At 37.6% G+C, this 19,867-nt stretch overlaps 1 protein-coding gene across 11 annotated transcripts in view; it reads right to left on the reverse strand.

Moving 5' to 3' along the window:
- Positions 1 to 19,867, reverse strand: part of KMT2C (lysine methyltransferase 2C) — a 312,192-nt gene that overhangs the window by 171,655 nt on the left and 120,670 nt on the right. For all 11 annotated transcript variants that reach the window (XM_058428262.1, XM_058428277.1, XM_058428284.1 and 8 more), the window contains exons 4-6: positions 11,780 to 11,980; positions 8,419 to 8,567; positions 6,579 to 6,688 (exon numbers count right to left, since the gene is read on the reverse strand). In XM_058428262.1, coding sequence (XP_058284245.1) covers positions 6,579 to 6,688; positions 8,419 to 8,567; positions 11,780 to 11,980 — 460 coding nt within the window. The remainder of the gene's footprint in view (positions 1 to 6,578; positions 6,689 to 8,418; positions 8,568 to 11,779; positions 11,981 to 19,867) is intronic.

The following is a 19,867-nucleotide window of genomic DNA, read 5'->3' on the forward strand; positions in this document are numbered from 1 at the left end:
AGCTAATGCACTAAATTTTGCCCTTCATTGACAAATCCCATTAATGCATGTATTTATCCCATTAGTGACTCTCTTGTGTTCCAGGTACTTTGTTAGGCACCAGAGAAAATATGATAAAGCAAAACAGCTATTTTCCTCACGCTCATGGTGCTTACAGCCATGGTGGGAAAAATCCATAGAAAAAGACTCACACAAATGCAGACAGAATAAAAAACTCACACAAACAAATGTTGCAGATGTTGTTAAGTTACATAAAGGAGATATATATGCATGGCTGTGCATGGTGGCTCATGCCTGTAATCTTAGCACTTGGGGAGGCCAAGGCAGGCAGATCACTTGAGGCCAGGAGTTCAAGACCAGCCTGGCCAACATGGCGAAACCCTGTCTCTACTAAAAATACAAAAATTAGCCAGGCGTGGTGGTGCATGCCTATCATCTCAGCTACTTGGGAGACTGAGGTGGGAGGATCACTTGGGCCCAGGAGGCAGAGGGTGCAGTGAACTGAGACTGTGCCACTGCAATCTCAGCCTAGGAGACAGACAGAGACTATGTCTCCAAAAAACAAAGAGAGAGAGAGAGAGAGAGAGAGAGAGAAAGACATACATATTCAACTCAGAACGTATAATAAAGCTGCATACTCAAACATTTCTTATTAAAAGATGTGCACAATCAAAAAATTTACAAAGTACTGCAACCCCTCACCTAAGCTTTATAGTATCTCATTCCCTTCCATTTTCTTTGATTAAAAAGCCTAATTCTAACTTTGGTTTATTTCAATATCTAGTTTCTATGGCTCTCATAGGTTTAAAAAAACAGGCTCTCCCCAAAAGTAAAATGATCTAATTAGAAGTAGTACATGATTTCCGCAACCATTTTTGAATCTCAACCGAAATTATCAAAATTTAAGCAAATAAAATCTCACCCTCTCTAATAAAAATATTGAATGTCTAATAAATGCGCTTAAACCAGAGCTCTTTAGAATATTTTAAACATATCAGAAAATTCCATGTTCAAGTTTCTTTTAAGGTGACAAACATGAGAGTTTTTTGTTTTTACAACCTTCACTATTTCTGACAATAAAATATCAATATAAAGAGTTCAAAACATCTGTTTTCAAAATGTTCAACCCCCCAGGACATGTTTCTTTGAAAAGTCACTGCATTCTCAATGTTGAAATGTCATCTTTATCTTGAAGGGGAAGGTTAAATGTTTGTTTTCTTTGAAAATAGAGCTAGGTATCAGAATATACTCAGCTACATAATAAAGGTCAGCAAATTTAATTTTTTATTTTTTATTTTAATAGAGACGAGATCTCACTATGTTGCTCAGGCTGGTCTCAAACTCCTGGGCTCAAGAAATCCTCCCATCTTGGCCTTCCAACATGCTAGAACTACAGGTGGGAGGCACTGCACCTAGCCAAGGTCAGCAAATTTAGAACATCTACGTTTTGACAAAATAAAAATGTCTTCTAAGTTCAATAGCTATATCGCCCCTAGGGAAACTTCTGTGATAGCAGAAATTTTCCTTGGCTCCTCCTTCCCAATCATTTCTGTAGAACTGTAAAGATTTGCTCTATTTAGAGATTAAGCATATAAACTTTCATGTAATTAGCCATACTGATAACCTCCAGTAACACTTTTGGGTACTTCGAACTTATTTGCTGCCTATGAATGACTCCATGAATGATCTTCAGTGCTATTAATTAGTCTACAAATATTCACTGAGTAATAACCAAAACAGAAAAAAACCCTATCCAAATGGCACTAGTATACTAGTGAGAGGGAGATGAACAATAAGTAAGATTATTACGTGAATATACACTGTCAGAGGTGATAAGTACGAAAAAGAAAACAAAAAAACAGATATTATGGGAAGAGAAGGCATCTGAAATCTTTGACAGCAAGCCTAGCAAAGGCCTCACTGTAAAGTCACGCTTGAATAAATACATAAAGGATATGAGGGGGCAACGCATGCATTATGAAAGGCCCTGAGGTGGATCTGTGTCTGCGTACTTGAGTAAGACCAATGAGGTCAGTGTGGCTGAAGGAAGTAAATAAACAAACAGTTATAGTGAAAGATGTCTGAGAAGTACACGTGAGGGGTGGTGAAGATCATGTAGAGCCTTACAGGTTAGTAAGGAATCTGTTTTTTATTCTCAGAATAAAATGGGAAGTCACTGAAGAGTGTTAAGTAGAGCAGTGACGTAACTGGACAATCTATATTTATTTACATCAGTATGGACTCGTGTACTTATTCTATGGATGAAAATGCAGTATTATCATTATTTTTGTGGTTGCTAAAATTGGTCCAGTTCTCAGGAGCTCCTTCAGGTAGGTTCCCGTGCTTTGAACAGGTTTTCATCTTTTTAAGCACTTCATTACTTTCTGGCACCACAAGATGATCTAGGCTTACCTTGTATTTTCTCTGTACCAGTCCTGTAAGGAACTACTTCTCAAAGAGCCCTGGTTCCTTTCATTGAAGAGCAATGGTTAGAAAACAAGATCTAAGCACTAGGTATTCTCAATGCTACTGGGGTGTCATTGTTTCTATGACCTCTCAGGGGATAAAGGTAGGAAATACACATATTCAAATTAACTCATACATATGCACACATCTATATTTCTGTATGTCTGTGTAAATATTAAAAACCATGAGTTTATTTTCATACTTCTGATCTCAACACTACAGCATGACTGTACAGTTCTTTTTGTCTCTAGTTTTATGTTATTTAATCAAGACACCATTTTCTACAGTTACTTAGGTGAGTTCTTCCCTTCCCTATCCCCTTTTATGTGAATTTTACTATTCCTTTTTGGGTTCTCCTGCATCTGGGTTGGTGGTAATTGCTTATTTGGTCTCCCACATCCTGGTTGGTGGCAATTGCATAGAAGCATTTAAAACATTCCTATGGTTCTAAGAATCAGAGTTATACTAACAAATATACTCTGAGAAGTGCCACTCACATTTCATCCATGCTACACAGATCTCCACTCCCTTCTTCTCCCTCCCACTCCCTATAGGTAACCAATCTCTAGTTTCTGATTTATCTGCATGGTACTCCATTATATGGATATATGGATGTAACACAGTTTATTCAACCATTCTCCTCTGTGTGGGCATTTAGTTTGTTTCCAATATTTCGCAAATTAAATAATACTATAATTAATAACATTAAGTAATACATAATTTGTATTGTTAGAGGCATATTCAAGATAGATTCCTAGAATAATTGAGAGGTAAATGCATACAGTTTGTTAGGTATCACCAAATTTCCCTCCAAAAGACATGTACCAATTTGCATCTACAGCAACAAAGAATGAGAGTACCTGTTTCCCCACAGCCTTGTCAACAAATGTGTTGTTTTATGTTTGAATTTTTGCCAGTGAGACAAGTCTTCCTTTCTTGAGACAAAGTTCTAGCTAACTGGTCCATCTTGTGCCTATTTGATAATGAAGAATAATGAACAAAAGCCAGGCGTAGTGGCACATGCCTATAATCCCAGCACTTTGGGAGGATGAGATGGGAGGATCGCTTGAGCTCAGGAGATCGAGACTAGCCTGGACAACACAGCAGAACCTAGTCTCTACAAAAAATTTAAAAACTAGCTAGGCGAGGTGGCGCATGCCTGTGGTCCCAGATATTCAGGAGGCTTGGGGGAGGAACGTTTGAGCCTGGGAAGCCAAGGTTGCCAATGAGCCGTGATCACGCCACTGCTCTCCAGCCTGGACAACAGGGTGAGACCCTGGAAATAAGGAAGGAAAGAAGAGGAAGGAAGGAAAGAAGAGGAAGGAAGGAAAGAAGAAGGAAGGAAGGAAGGAAGGAAGGAAGGAAGGAAGGAAGGAAGGAAGAAGGAAGGAAGGAAGGAAGGAAGGAAGGAAGGAAGGAAGGAAGGAAGGAAGGAAGGAAGGAGGGAGGGAGGGAGGGAGGGAGGGAGGGAGGGAGGGAAGGAGGGAAGGAGGGAAGGAAGGGGAAGGAAAGAAGAGGGAGGGAGGGAAGGAGGGAGGAAGGAAGGGAGGGGAGAAGGAAGGAAGGACAAAATAAACAAAAAACCGTACAAATGGCGACACAAAACTGACACTCCTGTGAGTTTTGAGTGATTCAATCTAGTGGAGAGGTAAAGGTTTGACAGAGTTACCACTACTAGGTCCCTTCTAATCCCCACACGGTCTACCAACTCCAAGTACTCAATCTGCATTTAACTTGCTTAGGCCCACCAAATTCTAATGCCTAAACAAAGTCAGAAGGGATGCAATGTCTCCTAAGGCCTTGTGATTCCTCTGCTAGTGGGAGGACACAGTCTTCATCTCTAAATACCACTTAATTATTAATCAGTAAGAACAAAAATGGTAACTTCTGTCCAAAAGGGACAGAGTGAGGCAAGTTTTCTTTTAACTACCTTTCTACAAACAGAGGTAGGAAACATATGAACACGTACAAACTCATGCAAATACATACACCTACATTTCTGTACTAAGTATCAAACACTATGAGTTTATATTGATTCCTCTGGTTCTAATCCACCACCAAAAAGCTCATTTAGCCTTTGTTACCTTCCCTGTAATACTTTTCACTGTCACAAAATAGCCCAAAATAAAAATTACTTTTATGAAGTAATTCATAAAAGAGATGGTTTTCACTGAAATATCATTGTCTTAATCCAGTCTCTAAGAATGCTCAGGCTGGGGAAAATACTATTATGCATTAAACTGTTCAAAATTTGATGACATATATACTTTAATGTAAAATTTCCAAAACAAACACTCTGACTTCACTACTCTTGAGGTGATGCTTACTCATCTATGTAAATCAGGTCATTTTGATAATCCTAGTAAAGCTAATGTTCTAATGATTGAACTATTACTTGAATCTAAGTCCTTGTCTCAACTATACTTTTGAAAGCTTTGCCTACGTTCTATTAAAGCCCATATAGTTTCTAAGGTCAAAATTTCCAGTTTTAATATTCCATTGGAAGGGCTGTCTCACTTCTCCCAAATATACTTGTTAAAAACCAAAGGGGCCGGGCACGGTTGCTTACACCTGTAATCCCAGCCATGTCAGGAGGCCGAGGCGGGCAAATCACCTGAGGTCAGGAGCTCAAGATCAGGCTGGCCAACGTGGTGAAACCCCATCTCTACTAAATATACAAAAATTAGCCGGTGTGGTGGCACGAGCCTATAATCCTATCTACTCAGGAGGCTGAGGCGGCAGAATCGCTTGAATCCGAGAAGCAGAGGTTGCAGTGAGCTGAGATCATGCCACCGCACTCCAGCCTGGGCAACAGGGCAAAATTCCTCTCAAAAAAAACAAACAAACAAACAAAAAAAAACAGGAAGGCCAGGCACAGTAGCTCACATCTAAAATCCCAGCACTTTGGGAAGCCAAGAAGAGAAGAGAGGATCCCTTGGGTCCAGGAGTTTGAGACCAGCCTGGGCAACATGGTGAGACCCCATCTCTACATTTTAAGAAAAAAGAAAAAGAAAAGAAATCTGTAGACAGCAAAGCAGTATTACTTCATAGAGTTTGCTGTCTTTATAGATGGGAGGTAGCTGTTTCATTTGTATTTGTTTCAAAATTACATGAAAATCACAGGAAAAGCTCTGAAAGATGGCAGACTATGCACATATTACTTTGATACAATGCAATAAAGATGAACTGAACTGCCGACTGAACTAAAAATAATTTTTTAATCACTTTTTAAAATATCAAACAGAGGTAGTCCACATTATGGGCTAATGACCTTCAAATCTTTTCAAATATTTTCTCTCATTTTAAATCATTATCAAATAGTTTTGTCTTAAAAAGTAACCACATGAATGTATAAGCATAGCGCAAAATTTTCATTTCTAAAATTTTAATTTCTAATTTAAATGTAAACTACTTATTTTAAAAGATTCAAGTTCACTGAATAACATAATACATTCCAATGGCTTACAAAAATTAATTTTTTTTTTTTTTTTTGAGGCAGGGTCTCACTCCTGCACCCAAGCTGGAGTATGGAGCGCAGTGGTGCAATCATGGCTCACTGCAACCTCAATCTACTGGACTCAAGCAATCCTCCCACCTCAGCACCCCAAGTTGCTGGGTCTACACATGTGCACCAGCATGCCTGGCTAATTTTTGCATAAAATAATTTTTTTTTTTTTTTTTTTTTAATTAAACGGAGTCTCTGTCGCCCAGGCTGGAGTGCAATGGCGCAATCTTGGCTACCTGCAACCTCCACCTCCCAGATTCAAGCAAATTCTCCTGCCTCAGCGTCCCAAGTAGCTGGGATTACAGTCGACTGCCACCATGCCTGGCTAATTTTTGTATTTTTGGTAGAGAAGGGGTTTTACCATGTTGGCCAGGCTAGTCTCAAACTCCTGACATCAAGTGATCCGCCTGCCTCGGCCTCCCAAAGTGCTGGGATTACAGGTGTGAGCCACCGTACCCGGCCTAAAATTACTCTTAATAAAAATTAATAATTTCCTATTTTGAGAGCTTTTACACTATAGCATTCATTTAATAAACCTTTCAAGAGAACTTCTGATTAAAGTGAATGTTATAAAACTATGATTTAAATATTTGCTTTGTCTACTTACTTCTGTGCTCCCTGAGACAACAGCTTTGTCCACGTTCACTAACGATGGTTCTTCCATCTGGCATACTCCTAGTGACCACTCCACACAACGGTGATGAGCCCAACAAGTGCCTAAAATGGGAAAAATGAAAAGGAGCAAATGAACAAACATTAAAAAAATTAAAGCTAATAAATAAAGACATAAAACTTCAAAATTGACTCTAATATGTAAATATACAATGGCACCCTATATTTGTGATACCAGTAAAGTGGCCCTTCTAAAAATGTGGACCAACCACTGAGTGCCAGTATCAGTATCAATCTGAAAAATTCTTAGAAATACAGAATCTCTCTGGGTGCAGTGGCTCACTCCTGTAGTCTCAGCACTTTGGGAGGCCAAAGCTGGTGGATCTCTTGAGGCTGGAAACTTAAGACCAGCCTGTCTAACATGGCAAAACCCTGTCTCTACAAATTAGCTGGGCATGGTGGCGCACGCCTGTAATTCCAGCTACTCAAGAGGCTGAGGCATGAGAATCGTTTGAACCCAGGGACAGAGGTTGCAGTGAGCTGAGATCGCGCCACTGCACTCCAGCCTATGCAACAGAGCAAGACTCTGTCTCAAAATAAAAACCAAAAAAAATGCAGAAGCGCAGATCACAACTGAGATCTACTGAATCAAAAACTCTTGCAGTGGGGCCCAGCAATCTGTGTTTGGTTCTTTTTTGTTTTGTTTTGTTTTGTTTTGATTTTGAGACAGGGTCTCACTTTTTTTGTTGCCCAGGCTGAAGTTCAGTGGCATGAACACAGCTCACTGCAGCCTCAACCCCCAGGGTTCAAGCAATCCTCCTGCCTCAGCCTTGCCAAATAGCTGGGACTACAGGCACATGCCACCACAGTCAGCGAATTTTTTTCATTTTTTGTAGAGACAGGGTTTCACCATGTTGCCCAGGCTGGACTTGAACTCCTGAGTTCAGGCGATCCACCTACCTCAGCCTGCCAAAGTGCTGGGATTACAGCTGTGAGCCATCGTGCCCTGCCAGCAATCTATGTTTTAACAAGCCGTCTGGTTATTATGATGCACACACAAGTTTGAGAATCACTGAATTAGTGATTATTTCTTCAACAAACAAAATTAGTTTTTAGCCATTTTATTTAAATATTATATATGCATTTGGTATGTTTCTGGTTCTTTATACAAAACAAACAAAGCATTATTTAGTACTTTGTTGAGGTGATATACAAAGGAAATGTATAGAAAATAAACTACACATACACCCCTACTTCCCTCATCCCACAATGAGAGCACATAGCAATGATTATTAACACTTCAGCCTTTAAATTATCCATCACATAACACTTGAACCACTATCAGTCAATCTGCAGTTCAACTATAGAATAAGATGTACTTTAAATTCCAGTGGCACCGTATCATGAGTGCTGAGTTACAATACTGTTATAAGATAATCTACCCGGCTAAGACCTATTTTCATTCATGCCCAAATAAAATAGACTCAGAATACCACATTCCCCAAGTTCTCACTTTAAAATTTTCTCCTTTAAAATTTTCTCTCTTTTCTCAATTGTCAGATCTCCATGGCACCGCTATCCACACAAGAATAAATACAAGTATTTTAAAAAGCATCCAGTCCGGTGGTGGTACTGTACAGATTTTAAATAAATTAGATAAACCTTATTAGACAACTTCTTTTACCTAACCAGGTATATTCAATAATGATTTTTTTATAGTATGATTCTAATTATTTCTAGATGAAAGGTATTTATTATTGAGGACATTAATAATGCATTAAAATTAAAATGCTTCCAGAATTAAGAGGCAGTTATTATTGAAAACATGCCCATACCTGTAGAATCAAATAAGGCTTGGACATCAATGGCATCTGGAAGCCCAACCAGACTGAGTTCATCCCACAGTTTACCAGCTTGATCATCTGAAGCTGTCTGGGTGCTTACACTTACACAAGATACTATATTCTGCTGAGGAGATCGTTCTCTGAAAATAAAATAAAATAGCTGTGAAAGTGAAAACAAGCAGAAAATTGTCACACTTTTAACTGTTTAAATGCAATGTACTGCCAAATCAATTTTAATTTATCAGGTATTAACTGTCATAAAACAACTTTTAGAATTCATCTGTTAGTATTATCCATGGTATAATATTAAACTGGGTTGCCATATTATATCATATAAGTAACAAGTAAGAAAGAGTCTCCAAACCCACAGGGAAGCATTAAATTTTAAATTTGTTTTTCCATTCCATAATACAATGCTTTTAAAACTGACTCTCATATCCTAGTCAGGAATTGTATTTAACACATAAAATGAGTATTTCCTTTGGCTTTACTTAAATGCTTACAAAACAAAACTTGATCAAATCAGAAATGTGTAGTCTGCTGTATCTTGACTGAGGACTGCCACAACAGAGGTGGCAGTTAACTATGTAAAGAAAGGATATTTTCCAGGGAAAATGAAAACCCACTAAGGAGTGTGAAAACAGAGGCAGGAGGAATGGAATGTATCAGCTGTAGCTTTCTTATGGTCCCGTCAACAAATCTCAACAGCTGGTCTGTGGCATGACGTTGCAAGTACTCTCAATCAAGACTGTACCTCACAAATTGAAAGTAAAAAGCAAAAGCAAAATAGCTACCGAAGGCATGTAGAATAAGGAAGATAGTATAACAGCAAAAACTATAGTCTAAAAAAAGAACATTGAATAAAGCCAACAACATATGGGAGATTTCAGGCTTTCAAGCTCTAACACTTTAGGTGTTTAAATAACACTTTATTTAAGACCATTAAATAAAATGGCTATTGTACTTAATTATTAAATATGGGAAATCAGATGACTACCACTAAAACTTAAATCTTCTCCTAATACCATAGTATTTAACCTGATCATAATTCTGCATTAAATCACTATTGAATATAGATCATAACTCACTGCACTTCTGTATGCTGGATATTTATCATGATTCCTATTAAGAGAAAATCAGCACAATGACCAGGGTACTAAACATTTTTATACCTGGAATCATTGAAAGAAAAAAAATATTAACATATTTCAATAAGTACATTTAAATATCAAACCATATAAAAATAATCAGTAATGTTTTTATATTCAGCATTAGAAATGCATAGACTTTTTAAAAAAGGTTTAGCATGCTATGCTAACTTTAAATTCTCATTTTAATAAATGCCCACAGTAAAATGAGAACAAATTCTTTCCTACAAGTATAATCTCTATTCCTACAAATATATTCTCCATTACAAATCATTGTTATCTTATTGGAAGAAAGAAAAAAAAGACAAACAGTTCATCTATAACTACTAAGTGTTGTTTTAACATACTGTTTTGCACTAGTATTTGATGAGAGAAAGAGGTGTAAAAAAACCAAGAGAATGACTAATTTATTACTAATCAGGTCCTAACCAGCAGCTTAATCAAATTCAACCTTCAAGTTTTGAGACTGGTTTGTATGTATATACCATGTCAGTAGGATGTCAATGTCAACACTAAGGATGACAGCAGCCCAGCTTAGAAAGAGGTATCAAGAGGAATCAGCTGAAATGCATACCCACAAAATTCTTAGTTATAAAACAAAAAAAAGGAAAAAAATTCTTGATTTTTTTTAGTTAGTGAAAATGAGAGGAAAGACATTTTTAAAACCTCCTTTGTAAAAATTTTTAAATTAACTAGCTATTTAAACTTCATTAGTAACATATATTTTATAAATATTTGAAATCATTACCAAGCTAAATTAATTGCCTACCCTTCAATGATGCCAAATTTTTAAGTGTACTTCATTAACTGGCATATTATCATTACTTATTAAGTTGGTAAGCACTAAGTATATATAAAGACTTTCATTTAACAAAGGCTATTTTTATATAATTATCTGAGCTCATAAGAATTTTCACTAAAAATTAATTTCACTTTTAAAACAAGGAAATGAAACCAATTCTATTTCTCAGGACAGCATTTTATATAATTGCCATTATTTAAGGAAGAACATGAGGATATAAGATACAGCCTGATTCAGTCCATTAAATTTGCTAATAGACATTTTAAGTTTGCTGGCCTTTTGATTATTTTATTAAGATGTGTGTACTCAACTGACAACTAAAGATAAGGCTATAGCCTCCAAAACATCACAACTCTCCAAATATAGTACTTTTAAGTTTCCTTAAACTGTTCCACCTTAAATTCTTTTAAAAGATTCTCCCTCTTTTTATTGTTTCATTTCCTACTTCAGGTCTTCAAGGCATTGGCAGCAGTTCAAAACAAGGAGCCAATCAAATCAGTACAACACAACAATGATTTAGTACTTAAATTTGGATATAAGCCAGATAAGCACTTGAGTGATTACATCATAACCCTCAAGAGGCAGTGTTTGTTAGCTTTGCAAGCTAAATTAATTTTTACACGTTCTCATCAACTATAGAAACTTCTACTCCCTTAACCAGCACAGCCAAGTCTCCATATTAATATGGTCTTTAAACACAACTGTACAAAATATTTTAAACTATATTAGACAAGACCTTTAGGTAATTACAACGTGCTCATGAATATAGACATACATACATCATTACAAAAAAAATTCCTTAAAAAAGAAAAAAGCATCTTCTGGGAGGGAAGGTGGGGGAGGGAGGGAGGGAAGAATGTATAGGACAGTGCAACATTTTCTGAAGCACACAAACTTATATATAAATTAAATAAATTAAATGATTGAATGGATCAATGAATGAATGACACAAAAGACATGAGTAGTGAAAAATCAATTCTGGATTTGCTATTGTATTGTGTTATATTCTTACAATTAAAAGCTTATTTAGAGAAACAAAAGAAGGACTTCATTGATCTGTTTTATTAATATCTTCTTTCCATTTATAAATTCCATGAACTCCCTCCCTCTCAGCTTGTGTTATGTTCTTTGAAGTTTTCTTCCAAAAGTTTAGTTTTGTGATCACACCGATTTCATATACAATTAATATAAACTTTTTTAAAAAGAAGAAGAAAAATTTGTGAAAAGGATAGTTTGTTGGATTAATTGGGTTAATGGTGAGTCACAGTATCCCATAAAAGTGGAAAACAGGAGAAACTGTTCAATAAGAACAACCCCATTTGAAAATTTATAAACATTATAATGAAAATAAATTATATGCAGTCTTAATCTATTCCAACAATTTAAATTCGAAACTGCTTACTTTCTCTGTCCTCTTTGTTTTCGTGGTGCTGAGTTTTGCATTTTCTCATAGGTTCCATTGCTGTTGTCATCAATGTCCTTCTTGTTAGAAGGGTGGTTTCTCCATGGCAAGATAAATCCAGGCGTTACTCTGAATTGTTTTAAGTCTCCTTGTCCTAAGGAACTTTTTTCCCCACAGTAACAAAAAGCGCAGAGCTGTTCACTAGTAAAAATGAAATGTAAGTCAGAGAAGGAGAAAAGTAGCTTTATTCAACTGCTTTAAGCGATAACTATAGATACTTGTGCTTTTAAATTATGTCTAAAGCGCAAACTAAGCTTTTCAATCTGTTTTCTATGGTCTATTCAGTGATTACCCATAAGAACAATTAAGTTTAATAATTATACATTTGGAATTCTACTTTTCCATAGCATTTTAAAAAGTAGTACATATATCAAATCCAAAAAATTCTAGTTACTACTTAGAAAAGTTATTTTCTTTTATATTTGACTAGAAAAAAATCCAAGTAAGAAAGCTAAAGATGGGGGCCAAGCATGGCGGCTCATGCCTGTAATCCCAGTACTCTGGAAGGCGGAAGTTCGAGACCAGCCTGTCCAACGTGGTGAAACCCCATCTCTACTAAAAATACAGAAATTAGCTGGGTGTGGTGGCACACCCCTGTAATCCCAGCTACTCAGGTGGCTGAGGCACCTCGCTTGCATCCGGGAGGTGGAGGTTGTAGTAAGCTGAGATCAAACCACTGCACTCCAGCCTGGGTGACAGAGCAAGACTCTGTCTCAGGAAAAAAAAAAAAAAAATGTTAAGCTAAAAATGGGAAAGAAAGTAGAGTTTCGTAGCCACCCAACTGCATGACAGCTCTGTAAAACATATGGTGACAGTTTTATTTAACCACTTGATGGAATGTTCATTATGCATGATATATATATACCACACACATGCATACACACGGGGAGATATAAAAATATAAACTTAAATAGTTCCTGGGTTGAGTGGTAGTAGATTTTTGGGGAAGCAGAAGAGCTGAACAGGAAGGAGGAAAGGGATGATTAGGAGCAAAGGGGATTTTTTAGGCCAGTGAAACCATTTTATATGATACTATAATGGTAGATACTGAGCACTAATGTAAACTATGGACTGTAGTTAAAAATAATGTATCCATATTGGTTTATCAACTGTAACACAGCACACAATACTAATCATGAGGGAAACTGCTGGGGGTAGAGGTGGGAGAATGAGCTCAATTTTTGTGTAAACCTAAAAATGCTCTAAGTCTATTAATGAAAAAAGAGAAAACATTAAAAAATTAAGGGACAACAAACAATATACATATATGGAATATACACTTACTAAGAGATCTTAGAAAGAGTGAAATTAAAAGGACTGCTTCCTCTTGGTTATATTTACACTTCACAAGATATTTACTGCTGCTATACCCAAATCCTCCTTCTTGGGCATTAAAGTTACCTCTACAGTATCCACCCCATGACCTTACATATCTTGCATTACCATATACTATAGAACTAACCTATAGCCTTTTGAGGTGACTTTTTAAAACTTAGGTTTAGCTCATATTGGACTCTCAACTAATTACTTTTATCAAAATTAGCTTTGTTTTTCTAATAAATTACCTATTTCAAGTTCATGATAAACTATGTTGTCTGCTGGTACTGAGACATACACACATACACAAATTAAATGTAGTGTAATTTCAAAGAAAAATCAAGTTGAAAAAGAAAATTTCTTCTTTCCAAAAAGAGACCACCACCATATGCTTTGCCAGTATCTTACTATCCTCTTATTTGTAATTTTCTCTGAGCTATTAAGCTTACATTTATTTCACCATATTCCATCTCTGGTTTGTTTCTTCCCCTAGAAACACTACCCATGAGAAGCAACAATCAGATTGACATTAGCCTTATCAACATTGATTGTAACAGCACTGATTAGAAAACAGAGCAATATTTTAAAGCTATTGCAGAAAAATACCTTAGCATTCAATTTGATATTCAAAACTATCGCTTAAATGTGAAGGCATAATAAAATTACTCTCTGGCTTAGAAGACCTCAGAAATTTTGCCACACAACAGATCCAAAATGAAATTACTTTTAGAGAAGTACTTAAATTATTAAAGAATTAGAAAAGGTTGTATGAAGTAAGGGAGGTCAAACACCTCAGAGTAATTTATTGTTGACTTTTTTTAATACAAGGTCAAGGGAAATTTCTAGTTTTGGTCTGGCTGTAGAAAGCTGCAAACAACATTGTGCCCAACCACACAACAAAACCCAACCAGAGAATCTGCAAACTTACTTTTCTGAAACACATCAGAGGGCAGAAATCACAGGGCAACCAACTCACCAACAAATGAAAGACACTTCCATAAAGAAATGTGACAATAGTACCTCTGAGGAAGAGGCCACTGATACCATACCAGCAGGGTAGTAAGAATTCAGTAAAAATTTTTAAGAAATTGCTAGAAGCCAAGTGTGAAACACAGTGAGACTATGTTAACACCTGTGACCACAGACAGGGGAATTCTAACCCACACAAAGGCTCTTCTTCATGTACCTCATTAGGTGCTCACGCACTACAGCAACTCAGCCAGGAACAGTGGTTCACACTGTAACCCCAGTACTTTGGGAGGTCAAGGCAGGAGGATTGCCTGAACCCAGGATTTTGAGACCAGCCTGGGCAACACAGTGAGACCCTGTCTGTATTTTAAAAAGAAAAAGAGGATGGGCATGGTGGCTCACACCTGTAATCCCAGCACTTTGGGAGGCCAAGACGAGTGGATCACAGGTCAGGAGTTCGAGACCAGCCTGGCCAACATGGTGAAACCCCGTCTCTACTAAAAATACAAAAATTAGCCAGGCATGGTGGCAGGCACCCGTAATCCAAGCTACTCAGGAGGCTAAGGCCGGAGAATCACTTAAACCCAAGAGGCAGAGGTTGCAATGAACTGAGATCGTGCCACTGCACTCCAGCCTAGGTGACAGAGCAAGACTCCATCTCAAAAAAATAAATAAAAGAAAGAAAAAACATGTATACAACGACTAAAAAACATTTTCTAAAACAGCATACGAAATCTTACTAGCCATTACAATAATGTAAACCAAACCCACAAATTAAAAGGCAAAAATCAGCAATTAAAAGACCATTTTTGAGATTAGATTAAAATTAGATCTAAAAATTGGGTGCAGCTGGGTGCGGTGGCTCACACCTGTAATCCCAGCACTTTGGGAGGCCTAGTTGGGCAGATCACCTGAGGTCAGGAGTTCAAAATCAGTCTGGCCAACATGGTGAAGACCCCCGTCTCTATTAAAAATACAAAAAAATTAGCCAAGCATGGTGGTGCGCACCTGTAATCCCAGCTACTCAGGAGGCTGAGGCAGGGGAACTGCTTGAACCCAGGAGGTGGAGGTTGCAGTGAGCTGAGATTGCGCCACTGCCCTCCAGCCTGGGCGACAGAGCAAGACTCCATCTCACAAAAAAAAAAAAAAAAAAAAAAGGTGCAAAAAATGTTGGAAGTATAAACACAAATGACACATAAAACAAGGACAAAAATGTTGATGGGAAAAGAGGTAAAAAGATACCAGGCAAACATAAACCAAAAGGAAGCTTGAGTGGCAATAATTTTATCAGACAAAATGAAAGCTGTATCAAAAAGAAAACACGACATTAGAGATGAAAAAGATGTTACACACTAACAAAATGATCAATAGTATAATAGATATAAATCATAACCATATACTCAGACCAACAGGCCTCAAAATGAATCTCCAATCTGAAAGAGATGGTTAAGCATCTCCAATCTGAAAATCCAAAATCTGAAATGCTCCAAAATTCAAAACCTTTTAAGCACCAACATGAAATCACAAGTAGAAAATTTCACACCTAAGTACTTAATACAAACTTTGTTTCAAGCATAAAATTACTTAAATATTCTATAAAATTACCTTCAGGCTATGTGTGTAAGGTATATACGAAACATAAATGAATTTCTGTGGGCGGCAAGTCACCCAGGTGCCGAGGCAAGAGACCAAGGGCACAAGCTGTTCCAGTATAATATATAAAATAAGAATAGTTATACTAGATATAGATCATAGATATGATTATATATGAATATCATTATTAGTTTGTAGCAATTACTCTTTATTCCAATATTATAATAATCCTTGCTCTACAATCATAACCTAGGAAAAACCAGGCCATACAGCCATAGGAGCTGAGGGGACATAGTGAGAAGTGACCAGAAGACAAGAGTGTGAGCCTTCTGTTATGCCCGGACAGGGCCACCAGAGGGCTCCTTGGTCCCAGCATCTGGGAAGACGCCCGTTGCCAAGTGGACCATGGTCTAGCGGTAGCATCAGTGTCAAGGAAAAACACCCACTACTTAGCAGACCGGGAAAGGGCCACCCGCAGTTATCCGGAGGCCTAACCGTCTCCCTGTGATGCCATGCTTCAGTGGTCACACTCCTAGTCCACCTTCATGTTCCATCCTGTACACCTGGCTCTGCCTTTTAGACAGCAGTAGCAAATTAGTGAAAGTACTAAAAGTCTCTGATAAGCAGAAATAATGGTGTAAGCTCGCTCTCTCTCTCTCTCTCTCTCTCTCTCTCTCTCTCTGCCTCAGCTGCCAGGCAGGGAAGGGCTCCCTGTCCAGTGGACATGTGACCCACATGACCTTACCTATCACTGGAGATGGCTCACACTCCTTACCCTGCCCCTTTGTCTTGTATCCAATAAATATCAGCACAGCCTGGCATTCAGGGCCACTACCGGTCTCTGCGTCTTGGTGGTAGTGGTCCCCCAGGCCCAGCTGTCTTTTATCTCTTTGTCTTGTGTCTTTATTTCTACACTCTCATCTCCACACACGGGAAGAAAACCCACCAACCCTGTGGGGCTGGACCCTACAAATTTCATGTTTATACATGTCTCCCATCCCCAAAATATCTTATTATGTACGTGCAAATATTCCAAAATCCAAAATCCAAAACACATCTGGTCCGAAACATTTTGTTTTCGGTTTTTTTGAGATGGAGTCTCACTCTGTTGTCCAGGCTAGAGTGCAATGGTACGGTCTTGGCTCACTGTAACCTCCACCGCCTGGGTTCAAGCAATTCTCCTGCTTCAGCCTCCCAAGTAGCTGGGACTACAGGCACACGCCACAACATCTAGCTAATTTTTGTATTTTTAGTAGAGACAGAGTTTTGCCATGGTGGCCAGGCTGGTCTCAAACTCCTGGCCTCAGGTGATCCACCTGCCTTGGCCACCTAAAGTGCTGGAATTACAGGCATGAACCACCGCACCTGGCCTGTCCCAAGCATTTTGGATAGGAGAAACTCAACCTGTACTAACAAAACTGGAAGACTAAAAAAAATAAATCAACAACAGTGGAAGACGTTAATTATTTTTCTCAGAAAATACTATATCAAACCAATAAAAATTAAGTATTAAACATCGTTATTGTTCATTATTTATTAATTACCTGAGCATAATAAATTAGTTTGAGATACTATATTCAGTTCTATCTACAACTAACGGTTCACATTCTTTTCAAGTATATTAAAATATTTCAAGAGTGGATTACATAGTAGGCCATAAAAGAATACATGACACATAGCAAGTGACCAACATCATGCAGGCAACATGCTCTGACGATAATGCAGTAAAACTAAAAATGTATAATAAATGGATAACTTAAAATTTTCCAGCCAGGTGCAGTGGCTCATGCCTGTAATTCTGACACTTTCGGAGGCTGAGGCAGGTGGATCACCTGAGGTCAGGAGTTTGAGACCAGCCTGACCAACATGGCGAAACCCCGACTCTACTAAAAATACAAAAGTTAGCTGGGTGTGGTGGCACACGCCTGTAGTCCCAGCTACTCAGGAGGCTGAGGCAGGAGAATTGCTTGAACCTAGGAGGTGGTGGTTCCAGTAAGCCAAGATTGTACCATTGCATAGCCTGGGCAACAGAGCGAGACTCCCTTTCAAGAAAAAAAAAAAAAATCCAAAAATTTGGAAACTAGAAAAGATATTGTTTAAGAATCTTTCACTCAAAATGGAAATCCCAATATGTGAAATAAAATCATACTGAAAATACTGAATATAAAATTGATATAAAATACTGAATATAAAAATTTCAATATATTACTGGAAGTCCTAGGCAGAGCAATATGATCAAGAGAAAGACATAAGGGATCCCAGTAGGAAAGGGAGAAGTGAAACTGTCTTGCTGATGGCATGATCTTATATATGGAAAACCCTAAAGACTCCACCAAAAAACTGTTAGAACTAATAAACAAATTTGATAAAGTAGCAGGATACAAAGTAAATATACAAAAATCAGTAGCATTTCTATATACTAACAGCAAACGATCCTAAAAGAAAATTAATATAATAATCCCATTTACAATAGCAACAAAAAAATTAAATACTTAGGTGTAATTTCAACCAGGGAGGTAAAAGACCTGTATACTGAAAACTATAAAACTCACAAAAGAAATTTAAGAAAACATCAAGTAATAGAAAGATATCCTATGTTCATGGACTGGAAGAATTAATACTGTGAAACTAACTGTCCATACTACCCAAAGTGATCTACAGATTCAATGCATTATCTATTGAAATTCCAATGTCAATTTTCACAGAAATAAATTATCCTTAAATTTATACGGAAGCACAGAAGACATCAAACAGCCGAAACAACCTTGAGCAAAAAGAACAATGCTGGATGCATCACACTGTCTGATTTCAAAACATTACAAAATGATTGTAATCAAAATAGTATGGTACTGGCACAAAAAAAAAACATACATCTGGACAGGGACGGTGGTTCACACTTGTAATCCCAGCACTTGGGTAGGCTGAGGCAGGCAGACTGCTTGAGCCCAGGAGTCTGAAATCAGCCTGGGCAACACGGTGAAACCCCATCTCTACTAAAAATACAAAAATAAGCCAGGGGTGGTAGTGAACACCTGTAGTCCCAGGTACTCAAGAGGCTGAGGTGGGTGGATGGCTTCAGCTCGGGAGGCAGAGGTTGCAGAAAGCAAAGATCACACCACCACACTCCAGCCTGGGCTACAGATACCACCCTGGCTCAAAAAACAACAAGACACATCGACCAAGGGAACAGGAATGAACTCATGCATTTACACTCAGTTGATTTATAACAAAGATACCAAGAAAACACAATGAGTAAAGAACTGTCTCCTCAATAAATGGCACTAAAAAAACTGTATATCCATATGCACAAGAATAAAATCATACCCTTGTCTCACATAACACACAAAAATCAATTCAAAATAGATGAAAGTCTTATGTTTAGGATGTCAAACTGTAAAACTACTAGAATAAAACATAGGGAGAAAGTTCCATGTGGGCAATAACTTTTTGGATATGACCCTGAAAGCATAGGCAACAAAAGCAATAATAGACAAATGGGATGGCTAAACCACCAAGCTCCTATGGCAACTGAAAATATTAACAAAGTAAAGAGACAACACACAGATTGGGAGAAAATATTTAATATCCAAAATATATATGGAACCCAAATAAATAGCAAGAAAACAACCTGATTAAAAAATGGGCAAAGGACCTGAACAGACATTTCTCAAAAGAACACATACAAATGGCCAACAGGCACATGAGAAAATGCTCAGCATCACTACTCATTAGGGAAATGAAAATTAAAACAAGTATATATCACATAACACCTGGCTATTGGCTAACACCTAACAAATGGCTATTATTAAAAAGACGAAAGATAAGTATTGCCAAGGATACAGAAAAAATGGAAGTCCTGTACATTATTGTGGGGGTGTCAATTAGTGCAGCCATTATGGAAAATGGTAAAGAGGTTTCTCAAAAAACTAAAAATAGAATTACCATATAATCTAGTAATCACACTTCTGGGTATATATCCAAAGGAACTGAAATCAATGTCAATATCTGCAGGCCCATGCTTACTACAGCATTACTTACAATAGCCAGATATGGAATCAGCCTAAGTATCCATCAATAGATGAATGGATAAAGAAAATATGGTATATATAAACAACAGAATACTATTCAGCCTTGAAAAGCGGGAGGATG

This window comes from Hylobates moloch, unplaced genomic scaffold, assembly GCF_009828535.3.
Source record: "Hylobates moloch isolate HMO894 unplaced genomic scaffold, HMol_V3 SCAFFOLD_1, whole genome shotgun sequence".
Lineage (NCBI taxonomy): Eukaryota > Metazoa > Chordata > Mammalia > Primates > Hylobatidae > Hylobates > Hylobates moloch.